Source organism: Orbicella faveolata, unplaced genomic scaffold (genome assembly GCF_042242905.1).
Source record: "Orbicella faveolata isolate gen_17 unplaced genomic scaffold, um_ofav_v1 contig_47, whole genome shotgun sequence".
In the NCBI taxonomy this organism is placed as follows: Eukaryota; Metazoa; Cnidaria; class Anthozoa; order Scleractinia; family Merulinidae; genus Orbicella; species Orbicella faveolata.
The window spans coordinates 26625801-26648494 of NW_028301577.1; the positions used below are offsets into that span (position 1 = coordinate 26625801).

The window sequence follows — 22694 nt, forward strand, 5'->3', positions numbered from 1 at the left end:
TAGGAAAAGGCTGAAAAACCTACCCCTCCCTCTCAACATTCTCCTTCCAGAGGAAAAAACAATTATCCAACAAATTGAGTAAGGTTAAATGACTTTTCACTTCATAAGAAATGAGGAACAAGCATTATCACTTTGTACCCACCCTTCCTCGGTGTCCTCCGATGACCCCCACTCCTCTGCCCTCTATAGATTACTTAGTGCGCAGAATCAAGATCAAAGATGGCGGACGAAGGTGAGTGTGTTTAACTTTGTCTTTAAACGTGCGGCGATCTCTTATATTGTAAATTTTGCATGTGGACTTGTTTAAACATTCGTCAAGAAGCGCATTTTGAAAAGTGCCTGTTTTTTGAAGCGTTATCGAAAGTTCTAAAATCACATCGATCACGCCGGTAGACGTTGCAAGCACTGTCATTCATTTTGCTTGACATTGTTTCTTTTGTGCGTTCAGTGATAAGCGATTTCCTTCCGCTATGGCTTGTTACATCTTTTTTTTTCGTAATATACATTTCACTTTTAAAATAAAATAGATTTACGGAATCAAAACATGTTTATCGTCGCGTGATTCGTGAACACACTCGATGATACAAGAATCAATGTTTCTGGCATGGTTCAAGATTTTGACTGGGGAAGTAATGGCCGTTAAATCATCTTTCGTCCCGACGTCACGTCCATGAGCAGCTGTAACGCTTCAATAACCAATCGCTAACACAGCGCAAAAGAAACTAAAAACTCTGCTCATTTGTCAACAATAAGACTTGGCCATTAGAGGTCAAGAGGGTGGTGTGTGTGTGTGTGTGTGGGGGGGGGGGGGGGGGGGTAAGCTGTTGAGTTTCTGTATCAAGCACTGATGTTGTTTTTTTATTGCATTCCGTTGACTTGTTAATGGACGTAGGTCAGGTGGCCAAGCTTGAACGGCACCTGAGCCTGTTACGTCAGGAGTATGTCAAATTACAGAACAAGCTTGTGGATCTGGAACAGAAATACAGTGTAGCAGTAGCGACATCTGGGCAGACTGGAGAACATGAAAACACCTTTGTCAGCAGATTACTGAAAACTGTTGCTGAACTGTTTGACAAGGATTTGTACAGGTGCAGAGGACTGTTTCAATCATGCCTAGTGCTGTAAAACAAGTCAGGTTGTATAATAACCTGTGAGATGAGGACTAAAATAAATAAAATGTCATTGTCAAAGGGGATTTCCATAAATGACAAATACAGTAATGCATTTCAAGTGTTTCTATCACTAAGGGCAGCATTCAACTCTGGATTTTGTAAGACTGAGTGACTTGAAGGAATGACCTTTAGATGGATTGTTTGATATTAGAAACACTGTAAGCCTATTATGGGTAATACCTTTCTTTTCTATATGGCTTTTGTTTGTAGCCCATATAACACACGCTTTGATTGGCCAATTATAGGGTATTATTCTCCCATAATGCCCATGGGCTGATTATGGGCCTGCAAAACTAAAGCAAAAAGCTATATACTAAAATAACCTATTAACCTTGAACATTCAGTCCTTACAGGAAAATCTCAAGCCTCAGCCTTGCTGTAATGACCTCGCTATTGCTTGGTCAATACATGTACATGTAGGCAAGGTCACGACTTGAGATTTCCTGTAAAGAGCTCATTCTTAGTTAATAAGTACATGTAGTTATTAATAACAATTGTCATATTTATACACATGTAAGTTTATTATATAGGTGATGCCTATAAGATCAGTATTACTTCTTAGAACTAATCCCAGACCAATCTATGTAGCACTGTAAACCACAAAAACTGCTGATTAACAGATGCACTAAATATATTGTATTTTTTTATTTACATGTACTGTATCTACAGTGACATCACTGTATGTTTTGCGGACCAGAAAATTAAAGCGCACAAGTTTGTTTTGGCGGCACGTGGGGATCACTGGTCTAACAGAGATTTGAATGAGATCAGTGAACTTGAATTAACAGGTGACTCAGTGCCTTCAGTGTTTAATATATACAAAATTACGCATTTACAGTAACATTAAATCTTCCTTTAAAATTGCAATTTTATTGTCATCTTTTTTCTGCTTAATTCTCCTGACCACTAATACTGTCATGTAATAAACTATTCACTGTCACATAATTACTCTCAACTGGTGATGAGTATACAAAACAAGGTAACTGTCATTTTATTGAGCTCTCTCGAGAGTCTGTTCATGTTTTTTGTTTTGATTCATGTAAGACATCTTAAAATGTAATATTTTGCAGCTACTTTCATGATGTAAATTCAGTTTCATGTTAACTGTCATTATGGAGGCAAAGGTTGATGTTTCGTTCTTTCTGATATCACTTGATGAAACAACTTAGTAGCTGTAAAAATCAAGAAAACTGTAGGAAAGATAATTTAAAATACCTCAAAAATAAGAGAAGTGGTTCATAACAAATGACATCGATTTGCATTCTATCGAGTGAGACTTGCAAACATTAGAGAGCTGAGACTGTGCAGTTTGCGCTGGAAATCATCTTTATAGTGCTATATGCTCATTGCAATTCAATGCCATCTTAAACAATGGTTTTGTGTTACGCATTTTTTAACAATATGGTAATTATCAGTTTATATTAATGTGGAGGCTGTTCCTTTTAGATGTAAGTTCATCTGTGGGCTTGACATTGATGAAGTGGGTCTATACTGACCAGGCAGAGATCCCCCATGATGAAGCTTTCCTTATAGAGCTGGTTAAAGCTGCAAAAAAGTACAGACTTAAAGAGCTAAAGGAGAGGTACAGTAACAAAAAAACAGGCATGGTCAAGTGAATGTACTTACAAATCAAAAACTTTTTAACATAGAAAGCAGTTGATAAAAAGGAACTGAGTACGGCTGACTATAAAATGAGCTTAACCTTCAGTGAAAACAGCGCAGCACAAAAAGAAATGCCCATGATATTCGCTGGAGATATTTTATAACTAATTTTTAGAAGTCATTTTCAGGATAAGTAACCTGAAGTTAACGTAATGTTGAAAACATTTAGTTTTTTGCTTTTTCAGTCTTTGAAACCCTTTAAGCCTTGTAAAAATTAGTTACAAAAATTTATTTATTATTATTGTATTTTTAAACCAAATACAATCTTCTTATCGACATGATCTACATGAAGTACATTTTTGAGTTATTTTTTTGTAAAAAAAAATACCTCTTAGTCGGCGCGTCGGGTATGTTATGGACGGGTCAATGGGTGAGTGAGTGAGTGAGTGAGTGAGTGAGTGAGTGAGTGAGTGAGAGATGTATGTATGTCACACCAATCAGATTGGATCTACTATAAACAGCCAATCAAATTTCTTGTTGTAAAGGTAAGTGGTATGCGTGAAGATTTGATCCCGATAGAGTTCAGAACGGCCATATTTATTCTTCCATAAAAGAGGAGGAAGTATTCATATACAGGGTTTACTTCGACATTTTCTGTTGGTTAGGCCGAGGATTTTAGTTAAATGAACGAGATGAGCCTTGAGGTTTGGAACAGTTCGTGAGTTAGTAGTATGCAAATGCAACGAGATATTTTTATTTTTAGTCACAAAGGTAATTTGATACTTTTGTTTTTCACAAGGAATAAATTCAATTAGAGGTCACGAATCGTCGCGTCTAGTTCTTAGGACATGTCTTAGAGGGGACGAGACTTTAGATTTGAAACAGTTCTCACGTTTACAATATTAAGTGCGGATAGCAATTGCTTTGTTCTTGTTGCATGCAAATATAACGAGACATTTTTGTTTTTTAGTTACAAAGTGTAATTTGACACTCTTGTTTTTCACAAGGGAGTAAATTCAATTAGAGCTGACGAATCGTCACCACTCTTTCCCACGAGATATTTGCTATCTTTAGTAACAAATGGTAACTTAACACTTTTGTTTTTTATATGGGAGTAAATTCAATGAATGAGTTGCCAGTAATCGGATACCCGTGTTTGCGTGAAGAACTCTGGGATCGCCAGGGGGCAAACATTGCTAGTCGCTAGAAGAAAATGTATGGCAAAAAGTTGCTTCGAGGTACAAGAAAACGATTTGTGAGAGAGATCAACGCTTTTTCGCCGTCGTTTTTATCGCGAATGGATTTGGGCAATGTTGATATGTGGAATATGTGAGTTTTTGTTTGAATAACCGTGAAATATGTGATAAAACCTACCGATAAACTCCATTGCTTACGCGAGCGTTATTGAGAAATTTACATCGCGGAATGGTGTGAAAATATTACAAAATTAATTAGGTATAAATCGAGAGGAAATAACCCAGTAAAGCCTTTCAAGTTGTGTGCAGGCTACTTTTGGCTTATTTGAAAGCTCAGTCATACAAATAACACTGGAAATAAGCCCGGTGGCGATCATTGTACTGTCTGGAGTTGATTTAATGACAAATGAGTCCGCGCGACTCATGCTGTGTGGCTACCGTGTTGCTCAAAGCCTTCGTTCTGCTTTTACAAGCACATATTTCAGTGGTTTCCTTTTCTACAACAGATCAAGGGTGGCTCCTTGAATATATCTCTGAGTATTTGTATTTAAAAGTGCCATTTGTGTGTAATTATGCTTTCCAAAGTTTGGTATTGACGGTTGAGTGAAATTGCCCGACACAAAGGTTAGTGGTTCCTTCTGCAATTTTCGATTTCTGTTTTAGAGCTTCTTTTCTGCCTTTATATGTAACTTCTCAGGGGGTCTTTTCTACCATTTGCTCCGGGTAGCCTCTCGAGATCAGGCATGTATTGAAATTTTCAAAATTCTCTTCAATGTATTTCACAATAAACCTCACGCAAGCAAAAGGGAGTTTATCGGTAAATTTTATCACTTATATCACGGTTATTCAAACAAAAACTTACATTTTCCATGTATCAACATTGCCAAAATCCATTTGCGATAAAACTACGGCGAAAAAGCGTTGATCACTCCACAAAATCATGTTTTTGGGTGTCGAAACAACTTTTCGCCATACATTTCCTTCTAGCGACTTGCAATGTTTGCCCCCTGACGATCCCAGAGTTCTTTGTGCAATTACGGGTATCCGATTACTGGCAATTCATTCATTAGAGCTGACAAGTTATCGGCTATTGTTTCCAGGATATTAAACAAAAAAGAAGGTTTCGTTTCTGGACGGTTTTTACGTCTCTGCAGTAGCAGTTTAATAGTTTTATTTGATGACATTCATTTCAGTCCGATATTTTTAAAGGTAAAAAGTATGAAAACTGTTCAAATGTTCTTTGAAGACTGCGTGGCACCAAGTTAAAGTGCATTTAATTAAATCAGACTTTCAACGTGTCAGAGGTTTTTTTTCTCTTTCTCTCTAGTTTCGGTGAAGTTGTGTTGTGTTGTGTTGTGCTGTGTAAAAAGGTAAACTTACGACTTGTATAAAATGCGAAAAAGTCTCTAAATTAACTTGAGTATTTTTGAGCAAAAATTTCTCTTGGGGTTTGGAAGGGTTATGTGATCGGTGAGCGAGGGAGTTATGCATGTGCGCGTGTCACACCAATCACAGTGCGGGTTGTATCAAAGAGCGAATCAAATTGCCTGTTAGAAAATAAGATGGTATCTACATTAATCTGGAAACGTGTCAGATTACTGTAGTTTGTTCAGTCAAACATTTTATGGCTTACTATTTAGCTATCTTACCATGACCGATGTAACATCGCAACCAAAAAAACTTGTCAAATTAACCAAATCATTACTGTACCATGAATGTTTCTATCTCCAAAACTTCACAGAAAAAAATAACTCTTGCGCGCCTTGCGTGCCTATGTTTCTTTTCTCTTAACACTATCATTCAATAAAGAAATGAGTCTCATGTACATCGTAAGCTGACCATGAATTGATATCACTAGGGAGCATCAATGTGTTTGCAGCAGTAAGATTGATTCCAATGAAAGTGAAGATTGATCATCGCAGTTAATTTTCCAATTTAAGAAATTGGAAAGAAGAAGCCTGAAAAAATCAGGGCTTCAACGGGATTCGAACCCGTGACCCCCGCGATACCGGTGCGATGTTCTACCAACTGAGCTATGAAGCCACACATTGGGAACGAGGTCAATTAATTGAATTATTTCATATAAACTTTACATCATTGATTCCAATGTTGAAAAAACCTGTTTTCATCTGCTAGGTGCGAGAAGATGTTGATGTCGTCAGTGTCCGTATCGAACTGTATCAAGTTTTATCAGACGGCTGAAGATATAGGTGCCAAGGACTTGCAGAAGTACTGTGCAGAAATCATCTCTAATCACTGGGTTGGTGAAGTTTTGATGACATACAGATTCTCCTCTGCAATGTCTACTGCTCACATACATGAAGTAGTGAGACAAGTCTTTTGTTTAAATATTCACGAAAGATCATGTCCATTTGAGGTCTATTATGAATCATGATGATCATATGCTTCTGTCATGATGAGGCTCTGTAAGGGGTTTTCAAGATACAGGATATATTTGGTTAAAAAATTAACAGGAATGATGCAGGATATACGGAGGAAAAATTAATGGCCAGGGATATGGGATATTAAGATCAGCTTAAATTGGATATTGAGAAGGGAAATCATTAATTTTTGCAACTGGAATTAACAGGATGCTTATGCCAAAAATTAACAGGATTTAATTGCGATACTCGGACACCCCCTAAATGGGCCTCCATGATGCTATCAGAGAAATTTAATTTTCATGCATATCATTACTAGGGATGCATGTTACTAATTATTTTCTAGACCTGGATTATGTTTCTTTTGAGTGGATTTGTTAAAAAGGTTGAATATGTTTCATGACTTTAGCATGACCTGAAAACAGAGGACTTCAGCAGTATGAGTGCACCGCTACTTTACGAAATGTTCAAGTCAAAGTCTGGCTTTCCACTTCATCTTGCAGTCAGACATCACAGAGAAGATGTAGTTTTTCTATTCCTTATAGAGTTCAACTCACAGGTAAACCAAAAAACACCTTTTATGATATGAATTATAAATTTTGTTAGAAATTAAGAGGCAGCTCATTCTGTAGTTTTTTTCTTGTTTTTAAGTACAGCAAGCATTTAAAAGTCTTATCTCATAGGCCATTTCCAAGTTGCCTTTTTGCCTCTGTGTCAACTTGAACCTTGTGGAAAACAATTTTATGCAATCAAATTCATTTTCAATGAAAGGTTTTGCATGAGGACTTGTTTTGAAATAAAGGCACAAGGTAACTTAGAAATGGTCTATTGTAGAAGTTACAGTTGTAAAAGTTATCAAAACGGTGACCGGGGTTAGGGTCTGAAGGGAGTTTAAACCAGGGGAGGGATAGTTTGATATTTTCTGGAACAATACACTGTGGAGTGCATCTACATGTATGTAGAGATAAACCTGTATTTATATTAAATGATTTTCAAATGATTATTATTTTATAAACACCAACCGACACTTACACCAACATATTGCTGAATACACTACCCGGAATTTGTCATTGGAAAGCACATGTTTGACATGTCCAGGATCTCAAAACTGGTTTTAATTAACAATTTTTCAGTACTGAAAAAATGCTGCAGCAAAAGTGATTGTCTTATCCACAAAATGTTAATTATTCAAGATCTTGAGACAACTTTTAGCGTGCAAACTGACTCTATCAGCACGGCACTTTTTATGTGAGATTACAAGCAAATGTCTATTATACTAGTTCCAATAATTTATATTCACACTGTGATAAAACTGTCATTTTTACCTTGATACTGATGGCAGCAATATTGAAGCGTTGGACAACTCTAATTTTATTATTTATGTTGACAATAATAATTATTGTCATTATCTACATCATTACATGTTTCTTTTCTAGCTACCAGGTAAGCTTAATGAATTGGAACCCTCCAGTGGACTGGTCCCACTACACATCGCACTCACTGAAAAACAAGAAAGCATAGCGAAGACGCTCGTTGGTCACGGCTGTGATGTCAACATGGCTGATTATGATGGCAAGTGTTTGTTACATAAGGCCATCACACAGGGCGACGAGTTTTCAGCAACATTTTTGGTCAAGAATGGAGCAAGAGGAAGTGCAGCGACACACAGCGAACATGTGACGCCATTGCATTTGGCTGCTTCATACAAGTGAGAAATAAAGTTCTGTCAGTCACATTTCATACTGATTTAGAAAGAACAAAAACAACATCATGTGAAAGTGCTGCTCAATACAAGTAGCTTTCATTTGATTTAAAACAGAGTTGTTGCACACCAGTACCGGGTTGTTCGAAAGCCGGTTAACGCTAACCCAGGATTAAAAGTTAACTGAAGTATCAATTTTTCTTGGATATAAATGTTTTTCACTGCATATGTTTTTTATAGTTTGAGATTTTTCAAATTCAACACTAAAGGACAAACAATGTAAACAGAAAACATCACCGAATAGTTGCAAAACTCAAATCAAAATTCTCACTAATCCTGGGTTGGCTTAATTGGCTTTGAACAACCCAGCCCAGAGGTTTGTAGACATACTTAAAAGATAGTAAGACTGAAGATCTATTCACTGTGCAAAGTAGTACAACATTGACAAGATAAACTTGAGATAAACTTGCAAAAAGCTGGGTTTATGCCTTTTAAGGTTACCCAAATGCAATCTGTTTTAATCTTCTTCAATTTTGCCTATCCTAGCCCCTTTGTGGGTTTTCTCTGTTTCTTTAGCCATTACTGTGATTTTTCAGTAAATTCTATGACCATTGGGTCAGTGGTAGCCCCTTTCATTGATCGTAGTACTGTTTCTACATGCAGGCCTTGGTCAGCTTCTTCAGCTTCCACTGGAGTTACCAATTCACCTTCTATGACTTCATCAGAGGGCATGGCAAGAATCGCTGTTCTGCTGCTTGAAAATGGAGCCAATGCTGATGCGCAGGACAGTGCGGGGAGGTGAGTGTAGAAAGCATTGCTTGTGTACTGGCTCAATCGAAAGTGTAACATGGAAGAACTTTTCCAACAATTTTTTAGGTGAAAACCAGGTTTATGTGTTAAAAGTATTTTCAAACTTATTGGCTGGCAACTGCCAATGCACAGTAGGGGAAGGGTCTTATAATGGGCGTCCCCCCTCTCTATCATACCCCTTCCTTCCATCCTTCCTTCCATCCTTGCTCTCCTTGCATTTCCTCCTGTCTCCTCCGTTTTATGCCTGCTACATAGGCTAATCTACATGTATGTCAAGTTTCCCCAACATTTTGCTTACACCTATTTATTCAACATGGGACAGATGCTTTGAGTGAATTTCATGCTTAAGAAATTAGACAAAGGAAGAGGCCAAGGCCCAAAGAAATTTGGCTATCAGTTGCTAAGCAACTGATTGCATCATGGTGGTTTAATGATTGTTGAGTGCTTAAAGGAGCTTAGTCATGTTATTTTGAGTTATTTTGGCCAGCTACGTAATTACCTTTAAACTGAAGGAAACCTGAAAATAGTAGTTTACTACGACAGAAAAACACCAAAGAACTAATTGCTGCGGAGCGAGCGTAGCGAGCGAGCAGCAACATAAACAGGATTTAAGAAGAATATGTAAAAGGGGATCCAAATTCTCGAATTCATCACTTTTTACCAGAATGCATCGCATTTAACCAGAATGCACTGCGCCACTTTTTACCAGAGTGCGTTGCGCCACGAACTACAGGAGGACGCCTTTTGGCGTAGATTCCAGTAGAAAGATTAGTGGTTGTGTTTTGCTCTGATTTACCTGTAAAACGATGTGAAGGAGATTGTGCCTGCTTTCACAACTCTTGCTTTTGTTCTTAATGCATGCAGTATGTGAAAGTTTGTAAATCTGGACGATTAATTGTGACATCTTAATTTTAAACTTAGTATGTCATTTCTTAGCAGGCCGAATTCTTAAATGAAGAGAAATCGTCGCTCCTAAAGCTCGCAGAATAATTAAAACAAACGAAAACCGTAGAACACGCTAATTTCATATATGCTGCGATCTATTTCTTTTCATCCAAACATGAATTTAAGCTAAAGCTTTAGCATTTTCACACATCGCGATGGACGCGTCCTCGACACAGTCTGTCAACATTCTTGAGACATTTAATGCGTATCAATACAGAATTTATAAGTTAGATTTCTGCTCCTACAACTTCCACATCTTTCGATTTTCGAGATCTGGTAAAGGGGAGATTGATGTGTATCTTTTTATGTTCAAACATGGGTCAGATCACTATATGCTTTTTTGTCACGATCCCTTGTCACACCTCGCCATCCATGTGTCATCATGCATGAAGTTGTAGATGAATCACTGCGTAAAATATGGCACTATCAATAGAATGTGCCGCAGCATTATTATCTTTTAGATACCCTAGTAATAAAGCATAAAGGAACAAGGTTGGTTAAGGATGGAGAAGATTAACGCAGATTGCCAACAACGAACTTTACATTTAGGCTAAACTTTTCAAGATGTACAAATTGTGACGTAGCTCTTTTAAATGGAAATTTGTCAAAAATGACTTTTTTTCCTAACTGCCAATATCTTACGTGTCCATGTGTGTCTTCATATCTCAGGACTGCTTTACACAGAGCCATAGAAGCTCAGAATGATGCCGTTCTTAGCGTTCTTCTTCAGAAAGCCAAGTGAGTAGGTTTAAAATATTAATTCTCCTTACTGGAAACCAGCATTCATCGTATTTTTTGATTCTGAGAATCTCGTGTTCTTGTGTTAAGATGGAAAGCACTACTTGGAGTATGTTTCAGGGATATTCCATGCTGATTGCATGGTCTCATTTGCCGTTCATTTCAGGCTCAATCTTGAGCTGCGTGATAACGAGGGTCGGGTGCCGTTGTGGCTGGCGTTATCACGTGACACACGAGTTGATCCAGTGGATGAAGACAGCTTGGCGGCAAAGCTTGTGAAGCATGGGGCGAGTCCTGACGCTATCAACAATATAACAGGTGACTGGTCTCTCTTCCTGTTGTTGTTGTTGTTGTTTTTGTTGTTGTTGATTTTGAAGATGATCCACACTATTACTGTATCTGTACAGATTATAAATTTACTGAATTTATAAAGCTTCATCCTTCAGAAAAAAAGTGTAGGATTGTATCCCAGGTATAGACTGTTCACAGCGCTTTATTTTCTCGATTCGATCGTTGAACGCGCGGATAAAATCGCGAGAGAAGTGGACGCTAGCGCGTGAACAGTCTATTTCAGCCGAACCAACACTCTGATGAGAAATTTGAATGCGTAACATTTCCAGGCCGAAGTTTGTCACCAGTCAGTTTGTAGCTAACTCAAACACAGAACCCCAGGGTTTGGAAGAGCTAAAATGCAGAGAGAAATCGGTGACATTCACTTCTTTTTAAAAGGGTAGATAAATTTTGTTTCGTGACTCGTTATCACACTTTGTGTGGAATTACCCCTTAATCAAACAGACACCAATAACGAAGAAAAAAAAAAAACAGGTGTGGGAGACGAATACATCTGATCACCTTCTGATCTCTCTGGTCGAGCGCCATACCTACTGAGGTACTGGTTGACACGTAGGCAGGCACGCTAGATCATTTACTGGGTTATTGTGTGACATGGAACATAACACCCTGCATGCTGCTGGGATCAGTTCTGTCGTTATGTCAACTGTGGTGATAGACACAAAGATGATAAATAGACAGGCAGTGCGATGTAACCGAACTTCACTTGTAGTGGTTAATCTCACCTGTACTGTTTTCAGTCATTACTTAATTTTGTTTTAATTCATTTTTTCACTTAAGGTGATTCCCTGCTTCATATGGCGGCTGCTTCTGGTCGAGAGGAGGCAGGTCTGTTTTTAGCTTCGCACGGAGCCCAACCAAACCACACCAACAAGCATGGCGAGATGCCTCTGCATGTTGCTGCGAGAAAAGGCCTGGCGAGACTCGTGTCTGAACTTCTTAACAAGTAGGCACCGACAAATTACTATTTAGATGCGTGTCTTCTTCAGTAACTTTGCTTGCCAAGAAATAGTGTAAAAAAATTGAATAGTCTGTAATCATTACAGACTATTGGTGGGGAGGAGGACTCATTGTTAGTGCGCTCGCCTCCGGATCGAACGGTCCGGTTGCGAGCCCTGGCCGGGGAAATTGTGTTGTGTTCTTGGGCAATACACTCTACTCTTACAGTGCCTCTCTCCACCCAGGTGTACAAATGAGTACCGGCGAATTTAATGCTGGGGGTAACCCTGCGATGGACTAGCATCCCATCCAGGGGGGAGTAGAAATGTTCCTACTCGCTTCATGAGTACAGAAACCGGGATACGCGCCAGCCTGATGGGCCACTTGGCTCGTATACAGACTTATTACAGAACCCCGAAGTGGCCCCAACTGATTGGCGACATACATACATAAACTTTATTAATGTGTTTTTACATCTAGCCGATGGGGACACTTAATATAATTAACATAATAACCTATTGACTATTTTCTAATGAACTGTTAAAAAGCCTAACAATATAATTAACGATATAATATAGTTAAAAGCCAACAAACTATTTTACAAACGGTTTCTCAGTCTCTGAACGCGCTACCTCAGGTTATACAGAAAAATACTTATCTTATCTTTGTTTTTTTTTTTTCTTTTTCAGCGGTGCAAATCCAAACGCCCAAACAACAGAAACAGAAGAGATGAAAGTTAAAGCCGCGGAAAGAATGCAAGCGAGAGAGGCAGCCAAGAAAGAAGCCAGACAAAAGGCCGTAGAAAAATTCCGGGAAATCCAAACGGCCAAGGCTGCAGAAAAAGCTAAAGAAGCGGAACGGCAGAAAAAGGCGCAGAAGTTACCCTCACCTCAACCGAAAGCCGCACCGCCTGTGTCGGCCATCACATCAAATAAAATGAACTCCTTCGAGGCAGACCTGGGTCACAGCACGAATCCTTTTGATGAACCGGATTTCTCGTTCTCTTCTGAAGATGGTGCTAATCCTTTCTTGGATGACATAAGAGCTGCGTCAGCGGCTGCTTCAGCTTTATCTTTTGGTGGCAATCCTTTTGAAGAGAATACAAGTATAGGTGAGATAAACAGACCATTACTTGATCCATTACTTGCATAAAATTTCGGACGATTTAAATTTCGGACAAAAACGTGTCCGAAAATATTTCAAGCGTCCGAATTTTTTAAGCGTCCAAGGTATTTACATTACAGTATACAACTTTTAAGTACCTACTTTCTTGGGCGATACCGTCACATGTACTCAAGGCCAATAAACATACGGCCCCTTTTGCCTGCTAAATCCGACAGTAACCGTGACGTGGCCCGTTACGTTCGGAGTTCCACGGTAATGTGTTTTGCCCACCTCTTTGCAAGAGCTGACAAACTAATGACCAGTCCTTTGTTGGGTAGAGACCAGCTCAATACCAGACTCCTCTCCCAGTGAAGCTAGTTCAGTAGGTGCATCCGCTGACGCTGACGCGGATCAGACTCCTACAGAAGACATGATCCATACGCTGATTGAGGACTACCAACTCTATCAAGATCCTTACCTCAAAGCTGTGATCATCGACTGCCACGGAAGAACTCCGTTACACGTTGCAGTAGCCGACAAACACGAGGATGTCGTGAATTGTTTTATAGACTTTCAAGGTTAGTGAGTCCTTCTTTCCTCTGCAAACAACCGGTCACATCCTTAGAAGAAATTAAGAACTAAACTATAATTATCCCTGGTATGTCACAAGACATAATTTGATTTTTGCTTTTATTGTCCTGTAGTTGTCTTCTTTAAGTCATAGGGATCAGTGTGATGTTTAGCTTGTGTCACTGAAAGCATAGTTATTCGTTTCCTTGATTTGTAAGCTCATTGGATATGGAAGCCCAGTAAAAACAAGCAGATTTCAATGGCCGAATTAAAGAGATTCCGCGGAAATTAAGTGCTTTGATTTCTTCTTTTTGAATTTTGGATTGGATACTGCAAGGGGAGAAACGGGGGAGAGAAGTCTGCTTGTGTGGAAGATATCTTTTAACGTATCTCGTTGGACTGATCGTTAGATAAGTTACATATTCACTTCACAGGTAGTCTCGGCAGGGGTGGTCGCCTTCCCATCGTACCAGACTTCAACTTGTCAGACAGCGAGGATCAGACGCCTTTGGAGCTAGCCCTGTGTACAGGACAGATATCTGTAGCCAGTAGACTGCTTGATGCAGGAGCAAGTATCGAGGTACAGACGACTAAAGGTCTGACACTGCTGCACAAGGCGGTGAGGAGAGGAGATAACGCCAGTGCTTTGTTTCTACTGGAGCACGGAGCAGATATCAATAACAAGTATGTCACGCCAGTAGCTCAAATGCAGCGTATTTCTCTTTGACTCTTTGGTCCACGTGTAAAGTCCTTTCTACTGCTCGTGGCGCTACTGTACCTGGCGCTACTGTGCGTGACCTAGCGTTACAGGGAGGTAAGCGTTGCTCGCGCTATTTTTACTTCTCACTGTTGTGTGAATTTTGTTCAAGGACCAAGGAGAACAAGACACCGCTGCAACTAGCAATCCAGTGCCGTCTGCAGCCAGTGGTAGACGCGCTTTGTAAGAAAGGAGCCGACTTAAATAGCTGCGATGAGAAGAACAATTGTCCTCTGTGGGTGGCGCTGAAGAGTGGACAGCAAGATATTGCTTCCACCTTGGTGAGTTAAACAAATGGATTCTAGAAAATGCTCACAATTAAGTGGAGCAAGCTTGTCTTTTGCCAGTTTGTTAGCCAGTTGCTCAAGAGACGTCATCAGACATCGGTCTTTACAACCTCAGTGAGCTCGAATTGGCGTGGTCAAAGACACAGGTCTGTGGCTCAGCTCAGTTTATTTGTTTATTGCCCCATTTCAGATCCTGTGATGTTTTCTAGAGACTTGTTCTCTTATCTCGCTTAAGACTTTTATACTTTCACTTAACGCGAGAATATGATACAATCTGAAGAAAGCAATTCTACAAAGTAACATAATGTAGTCTGAAATACGGAGCAAATAGAACAGAGGAAAAAAGGGTTTGGGTCAATGCTTTCTTTGTGAACATATTTGGTAAGCAAAATATGTTATTATGCACCATTATGTATTCCAGAAATGTCAAATTCATTTTAATGTTAAAGAATTTTATGCAACGGCCTGTACAAAAAGGTCTCTTTGTAACGCTGAACTTTGTACTTTGCGTATTATTTTCCCATATTGGCAAAAAAGCTAGTGGATTAGAACATATATTGAATTACACAATTCACCACTAGGTTTTGTACGGCTGTGACACAGACGCGTGGAATATGGGCCCTAATGGTTGTACCCAATCTCTTCTCCATCGCGCCATCGCTGATCGAGACGAGCCTTCGGCGTGTTTCCTTATTCGAAGCGGTTGTGACATCAACAGGTAAACTTCTTTCCTAGTTGAAGATATTTTCTTTTAGTGAGGGAATTCAAATGGACTATTTGGAATTTACTGACCTCAATGACATTGTTTTCCAGTCCCCGGCGGCCCGGTCCTGACGGGGAGGGAGGTGTTGAAGCCTGGGATGGAATGACTCCTCTTCACTTAGCTTGTGATGCTGGCTTGGATAACGTGTTACAATCTTTGCTCGAGCATAAAGTGAACGTCAACAGCAAGGTTTGCCATGCATTTATGTGACTGTTTTTTAGTTTAAAATTACATGGCTGCCACAGGTCAGGAAATGGCGGGGAAAAATACTCTTCAAGGTCTGGGAAAAGTCAGGGAATTTTATTTTGAGTCAGGGAAAATTGACATTTTGAAGGAAAATCAGGGAAAATTGTTAGTAACCCGGCTATACCATCGAAGGCTGGAAGAAAGATATGGGGACACTGTGATTCAACGATTTTTTCCCGTAATGACGAAGTAAAGAAGGAAAAATTTTTGAACACTAGATCTGACATTTTGTATTTCTTTGGTCTGGGAAATTTTGTTTTTATCAGGGAAAAATCAGAGAATTTTGAACAGTGATGTCCGTGGGAACCATGATTTAAGCGTTGTATAATTTAGTCGAGCTCAAGAATAAACCTTTGAGATGAATTGGATGAATATTTATCATCCTGATCTTTTCCAGGACTCTGAGGGTCGTAGTCCAATCCATATCGCAATCACCAGCAAGCATCCTATCGTCACCAGGCTTCTGCTCAGCCATCCGGAACTAAACATGAACGTCACGGACCGCTCAGGTCAGACGCCATTCGCTGTTGCTTTGAGAACACGTGATCACGAGGCTGCAGGAGCTATTTTGGCACGTGAACCAGGCGCCGCTGAACAGGTGACGAAGAAACTACTATGGACTCCTTAAAAAGCTGTTAAAAGCTCGTATGGCGGCCGGGGCGGGTACTGGGGATTGTAACAGTTGGGGTATTTCTTCAGACTTCTCTTTTGGTGCACTGACATTGGTGACCGAAACGTCCATACTACCTGCAGTGGCTGATTGGTTGATTTTGAATTTTCGCGCGAAAGTAACAACCAATCAGAGTTAAGGATTTTTGCATAGCTACGTCCTCAGTATGAGATTTTTCTGCCCGAATCTCCGACTTCTCCGTCGATTTGTGGGTGGGTGAGAGGGGAGATGAGATTGACTGCACGAGGAGAGAAGCTTGTTTACTCGAGAAACAATATGTCACATTGCACTATAAAGCAAGTTTTGCTATTAACGTTTTACTCTTCAAACTTGCTAACTTACACTGTTATGTTGTTTTCTGTTAGCTGTAGTTTTTCTATTGTTTTACTTGTACCTTTTGTAATTTTGCTGTAAATTATCATTAGTTTTTTTCTTTCTTTCTTTCTTTTTTAATATTAACTCTTGCCCGCGCCTCGATTTTAGTTCTGGAATTAGTTGCGGGGGCAAGCAACTCTTGTAACTCTATATAAGAAAAACAAAGTTAAAGGTCAAAAAATTAAAAAGTACTAGCTAATAAGTTGTTTCCTATATATCCTATCAATTCTTTACTGTTTACTTTTATTTCCAGTTCGACTCCAAGGGCCGCAACTTCCTTCACTTGGCGATACAAAACGTTGACGTCGAGACTGTCTTGTTTCTTATTGGCGTGTCGGCCAATGTCAACTCTAGAATCCAGGACTCTTCTCACAGAACGCCGCTGCACTTGGCAGTTAGCGCAGGCTCAGAAATTATTGTGAGACACTTGGTAAGATATTGGTAATTTGCTTTCGACACACTATGTGGTTTAAAACTTAAATTGTTGACAAATATAGTTTGGTAAGGTATCCTCCGCAGGCGAACCGTGGGTTGTACCTCAAACTCGAGTGTCAGCGTTGAAGGGTTTGGTTTATTTGTGCTTACCGTCCTAAAATTTACGATCTGCTCTGCCTTACTCTCTTGTGATTTGCTTTTATTTGTCTTTAAAGCTCCTCGCGGGCAGCAGTGTAAATGATGCCGACAAGCATCGTCAAACAGCATTGCATATGGCGGCTGCTAACAACAGCGCGTCTATCATAAGTGTTCTACTGGAAAATGGAATTGATCCAGACGCTGTGGACGAGAGAGGAAACAACGGTAAGAAATTCCTGTAAAAACGCAAAACAACGGCATCGACTTCTTCTAAGGACTACAACTCGTTTAAGGACTTCAAAAAACAACGGCATGAATTTGCTGTAAGGACACGGGTATTGAATTCTTTAAACAAAGATATGGAATGGCTCAAAACGCTAACATCATGGAATTCTTTGATGGATGTGATACAAAAATATTCTGAACATTACAGATGAGCTACAAGTTACCTTTGTTTAAACATTGTCGCCCATTGTCATCAATTTCATTCATCATCGTCCATTATTCTTTTGTGGAGATTAACTGATTGATTGATTGATTGATTTACTTATTTGTTTATTTCTTTGCCCAGTTTACTGTAGATGATTTTACTGTAGTCATTCCTGAACAGTTCTCTGAGATCACTAGGTCCAGGCTCACAGGACATTGCTCGGTCACTTACGTCAATGAACCTCTATTATCTTTCAGCTCTGCACGTGGCAGTGCAGTGTGGTCACGTGGAGGCTGTTCGCGTGCTACTCACGGAATCATCTATAAATGCGGAAGCTTTTAATGCAAGGTAAAGGCCTTATTTTTCCGGTTATATGCTCCGGGCTCATACAACTTTATAAGGGGTTTTGGTTACATAAATATCTGGAAGACCTCATAACCCTGGGTGGACCTCATAACCCTTGTCGCTCCTCGAAAAACTACGCCCCTGTTTCTTTGTGAGATTATACTGTGTTAGCCTCCTGTGCATTCGTTGTTATTGCTCGTTACGCACTCCTCCCTAACGTTGGAGGGGAGGAAAGATTGCATGACAAGTCCAAAGAGCGTTTATAGGTGTGGATATTCTGTAATATAAAGATGCTGGCAAGTCAACTGGTATTGTCATTCCTAAGGGAAAGACTACAATTGCTAATCAGCTCTAATGTTAAAAAAGGTAAAGTTGTACAAAGCTCCTTAAATAAAGTTTCCTTGTGTGTTTTTTCATGTGTGTCTAGAGGCCAGAATCCACTTCACATTCTAGCGCAGTACGCCAAGGACAACGCTGTGGCCATATTTGAATTGTTTCGTCAGTCAATGCCTGATTATCCCATCAATGCGCTTGATGCCGACGAAAACATCGGTGAGTTATTATTTTGAAAAGATATGATGTGGGCTAAGAGTAAGGAGACTTAATAAACAAGTATGGCGGAACGCTGAAAGGAGTGCTAAATGCGGTGGTTATTTTAGCTCGAGAGTTAGTCATAAGTCGAGAGAAGATCATAGACGAGTTAGAGAACGGGAAAAAAACAACGGTGAAAATCTAAAGCTAAAAGAGGGCGACATCTTGAAAGCAATGTTTCCCTAGACAAAACCCTGTAGATTGCAGTGTCAGACAGAAATGTCTTCTTCAATGTTATCTTCTCATTATTTATAACTAATTAACCCTGAAATCCTCTTCGTATCTTGCGTTCCGCCTAGTGTTCCGTCACATCATATTTGTACCCCTTGGTCTCTCTCATCCAATAATATTAAAGAAAATAACACCAAAAAGCTTGTTAGGATACCCTCTGCCAAAAGAATGTCCAGACTGCAATTTGTATAAAGAGTGGGAAATTTAGATGCATGGCCAAAATCGCGATTTGGTTGAAATTTTGACCTGATTGGCAAGAAATGAAATGGAGCTACTCTGATTGGTTAGTACAAAGCTGTAGAAGTTCCGTCTGTGAAACAGTTTTAGAACTCAGCCAACCCAAATCAAAAAAAAAAAATTACATTTGGCATCTGGACTCGGAAATCGAACTATTGGTTGGAGCTACTGATGAAAGGAACGTACTGACGTACTGAATAGTATCTCAGTGTCATATCTGGAACTATCATAGCACCGAGTGATTAAGCGGAAGAGTTATTTCAGTACACCTGTACAATCGTGATATCGTATACGTTTCCTTCTCGCAGCATTGTTTCTTGCTTACACCAATGGCGCGGCTCGATTGTGCCGTGAGCTGCTGAAGGCAGGTGGAAGCCTGGCCACCATTAACAGACATGGAGTGTCGATATTTAACGCGCAAGTACCAACAAAGAAGCTTCTTTACACGTTACTGGGTAAGTATATAATGTTGTTACAGTTGATCCCCGCCTTTTCGAACTCTCAGGGGACGAGAAAAACAGCTCGAAATAGCTGGGATTCGAAATAGCCGATAGTAAATGACTGAAGAGCAAATCCAAGGAAAATAGATTTTAAAGGGGAATTCGAAATAACCGAGTTGAAATTAGGGGAGTCTAACTGTATTTGTTATCGGCCATATGGATCACAACGGAGAAATGCGAAGAAAAAACTCGTGAGAATTCAAAGAGGGGGAGCTTTTTTGCAGGACGCTTTACGTTGGAAAAGAGAGACTGCTTGTGTACTGCATGAGACAAGACAGATACTCCTTAATTATTAGTTGCGTCATTCTTATAACTGGTATGTATGGCTTTGCAGTGATTTTTTATGAGAAATTAGATGCAGGTCAAAGATCACTGAAATGAATGTAAAACCACGATCTGTTTTGAGTTCTGAGATTTTCCAGCCTTGAATGAACTATATCTGAAATGCTTTTTAAATTGTTTTTCCTATTCAAGACATGCTGAGTGCTGAGCCGCAGTGGATTGACGGACCCGTGTGTCATGAGTGTTCTATCAAATTCTCCGTGAAAACTCGAAAACATCACTGGTCAGTAAGAACTATTTACTTCAGCCGCAACCCCCAAATGATCCTATGCTTAAGCAGGCAAAGTGGAAGCCGGGGGTGGTGCCGGGTAAATGGTTAACGTGTTGGACTCCGGATCGAAGGGTCTGGGCTCCAGCTCTGGGCCCTGGGTAATTGTGTTGTGTTCTTGGGCGAGACAGTTTACTCTCGCAGTGTTTCGTTTCACCAAGGAGGTTACATTGGTATTGATGAACTGTTACGGTAATGCTGCAGATTTGGTTTCCGTTGGGTCATTGAAGTCACCTATCTTTTTTTGGTTATTATTACTTTCTCATGATTCTTCTTCGTGTATATTTTTTTTCAGTCGTCACTGCGGTCGCCTTCTTTGTGCCAAGTGTTCGTCCAAACAGATCCCCATCATAAAATACGAGTTAACCAAACCTGTGCGAGTCTGTGATGTCTGTTTTGAAATGCTGACCTCAGGAGCAAGCTAGTACTTTCTCAACGCCTAAATGCTACTACACGTCCGGATGTCTTCTCTAAAAACCGACAAGTTTAAAGGGGAAATGTCGCAGGATACGCATGCGCGACTTCAGAAACAAAATTGCCCCCGCAAGAATATCAAAATTTAATAGCAAATCGGACAACTGTAAACAATTACTTGGCCTTTTTGTGAAGGTTTCAGCGTAGTCCTACGTATTTCCATGAAAAGATAAGATTTTGAAATTGTGTAGACGTTATAAGCGCACATAAGCGTCTCTGTATTGGAAATACCTTGTCTCCTTTAAAGGAGCTTGAAAGGAGCTCAGTCACTGTATTTTGAGTCAGTTTTGCGACGTACAAAATTACCTTTAGATTGAAGGAAAATTGAAAAAAGTAGTTTACTATGATAGAAAAAATAGAATCCTAAACCATAGAGGAACAAGGATGGTTAAGTGATATGTCAAACACGAGAGACAGTGTTTCATCGGGATGTCCAAACAGAAAATACGACGTGCAGCGGTGTATTTTTGACGAAATTCGAGGTGTTTGAATAGCCGATGAAACACTGTCCCGAGTGTTTGATATACCTTTTCAATCGAAACAAACTAAGGCGAAAACGGAGAAGTAAAATCGTCAAAATCTTTGCTATTTATTACTTTGAGAAGGATAGAGAAGATTAAAACGGATTACAAACGACGAACTTGAAAACTTAAAGCTAAACTTTTTTAGATGCGCAAATCGTGACGTAGCTCCTTGAACTGTTTTATTCCATGTTTTGTTAGATTTTCGTCGTCCATCTTTGACCAATACACGTTGAGTTGTATTTTTCGACCGTGGCATGTTATTGTCGGTTTCCATAGTTCTTGTGTTTTGATTAGTCAAAAAGTACGAAACCCATCAGAATGTTGTCAAAGAGACGTCAAAAACCAAACTTTGTCGTGCGCGCGGCACGCATGCGCTTTTAAATGGGCTTTTTCTAAGAACTCGTTTCCAGGACCACCGTTAGTCGACGCCATTTTGTATTTCTCACAACAAACTTAATCACTTCAAACTTCACCGCAGCTCTGACCCGCCTAACAATCATACAGCGCTTTCTAGTCGGGCAATGCTCTGCTTGGTCAGATTGACACTAAATAATCACAACAGAATGCGAGAATCGTAGGTAACAATTTAGTTTAGTATAAAATGAATTTGTCCGATAATTGTAAAAAGGTATGTTCTATAGAATAAATGTTTACAAAACACGTTAGTTTGGTCTACTGACTGTAACGCTTGCGTGCTGGACAGCGAAAAAACCGACTTCACTGTGGGCTTGAAACACTTTCTTGTTTGGGATAGCCCGCATCCCGTACCCGCAACCCACAACCAGTACCCGCACCTTGATTGTCCTGACTAACGCATGAAAACAATGGAAAATGAAGGAGTGAGAGATGAAATGGTTTACTGTAAACGTTAAAGATTGTAGTTACCCAGTAGTTCTCTTAAAGCAGGTTTAGGGAGCTTATTTGTTCAGTTAGCGTTATTGATAAGTTGTGAAAATGATTTCTGCCGCCTGCTTTGTCTCATCACGTCACTTACATGTTGAGTGATCAACCATTGGGTGTTGATTGGTTTATGGCTGTGAACTTTGTCAGAGTATAGTTGTCCGTTGAATTCAGGCTATATCAAGCACCTTTGATTTCGGTCGCCGATTTAAAACAAGTCATCATGTAATGACGGTGTGCATCTCGAAGATTTTCAATTTTTTTTTTCCAAAGGAAAAAACATACATGAATTGCATCACAGATATATAACTGCGTAATTGGCACTTTATCTACGATCCTGCTGGAGGGCAACAATTGTTTTTTTTTTTTTCAGCAGCGCATTTTCCTTAAAAAAAAAGTCGAGTTAGTGCGAGAACTGACCTAAAAAATAGAGAAAATTATCTTTTCTCAAGATTGCTCTTGGGAAGGACTAGTGCGAGAAAATAAACGTTTTCAATTTCCATATCAAAGAAAACGGCCGACCTAAGGAAAGTCAAAGATATTTTGATCACCAAAAAGCCTACGTACAACACATAAGATAAAATAGAAACACGTTCTGGGACTAAGTGCTCCTCTGATTTTAATGACCTTGATTTATTAATTCTCCGTGATGGAGTATTTATGGGAATGTT

General features: G+C 39.6%; 1 protein-coding gene across 1 annotated transcript; it reads left to right on the forward strand.

Moving 5' to 3' along the window:
* The first annotated feature begins 198 nt into the window (after positions 1-198).
* On the forward strand, positions 199-21788 carry LOC110068718 (ankyrin repeat and FYVE domain-containing protein 1-like). The gene is made up of 25 exons (XM_020776112.2): positions 199-232; positions 893-1088; positions 1842-1960; positions 2619-2754; positions 6107-6230; positions 6761-6910; positions 7788-8059; positions 8717-8851; positions 10478-10546; positions 10713-10864; positions 11678-11843; positions 12526-12947; positions 13279-13518; positions 13945-14194; positions 14380-14548; positions 15136-15272; positions 15368-15506; positions 15961-16161; positions 16862-17038; positions 17259-17406; positions 17869-17959; positions 18384-18508; positions 19324-19470; positions 19990-20080; positions 20421-21788. Exons 1-25 carry the CDS (start codon positions 220-222, stop codon positions 20548-20550), a joined length of 3999 nt encoding a protein of 1332 aa, XP_020631771.2. The 5' UTR covers positions 199-219; the 3' UTR covers positions 20551-21788.
* Positions 21789-22694: the final 906 nt, after the last annotated feature.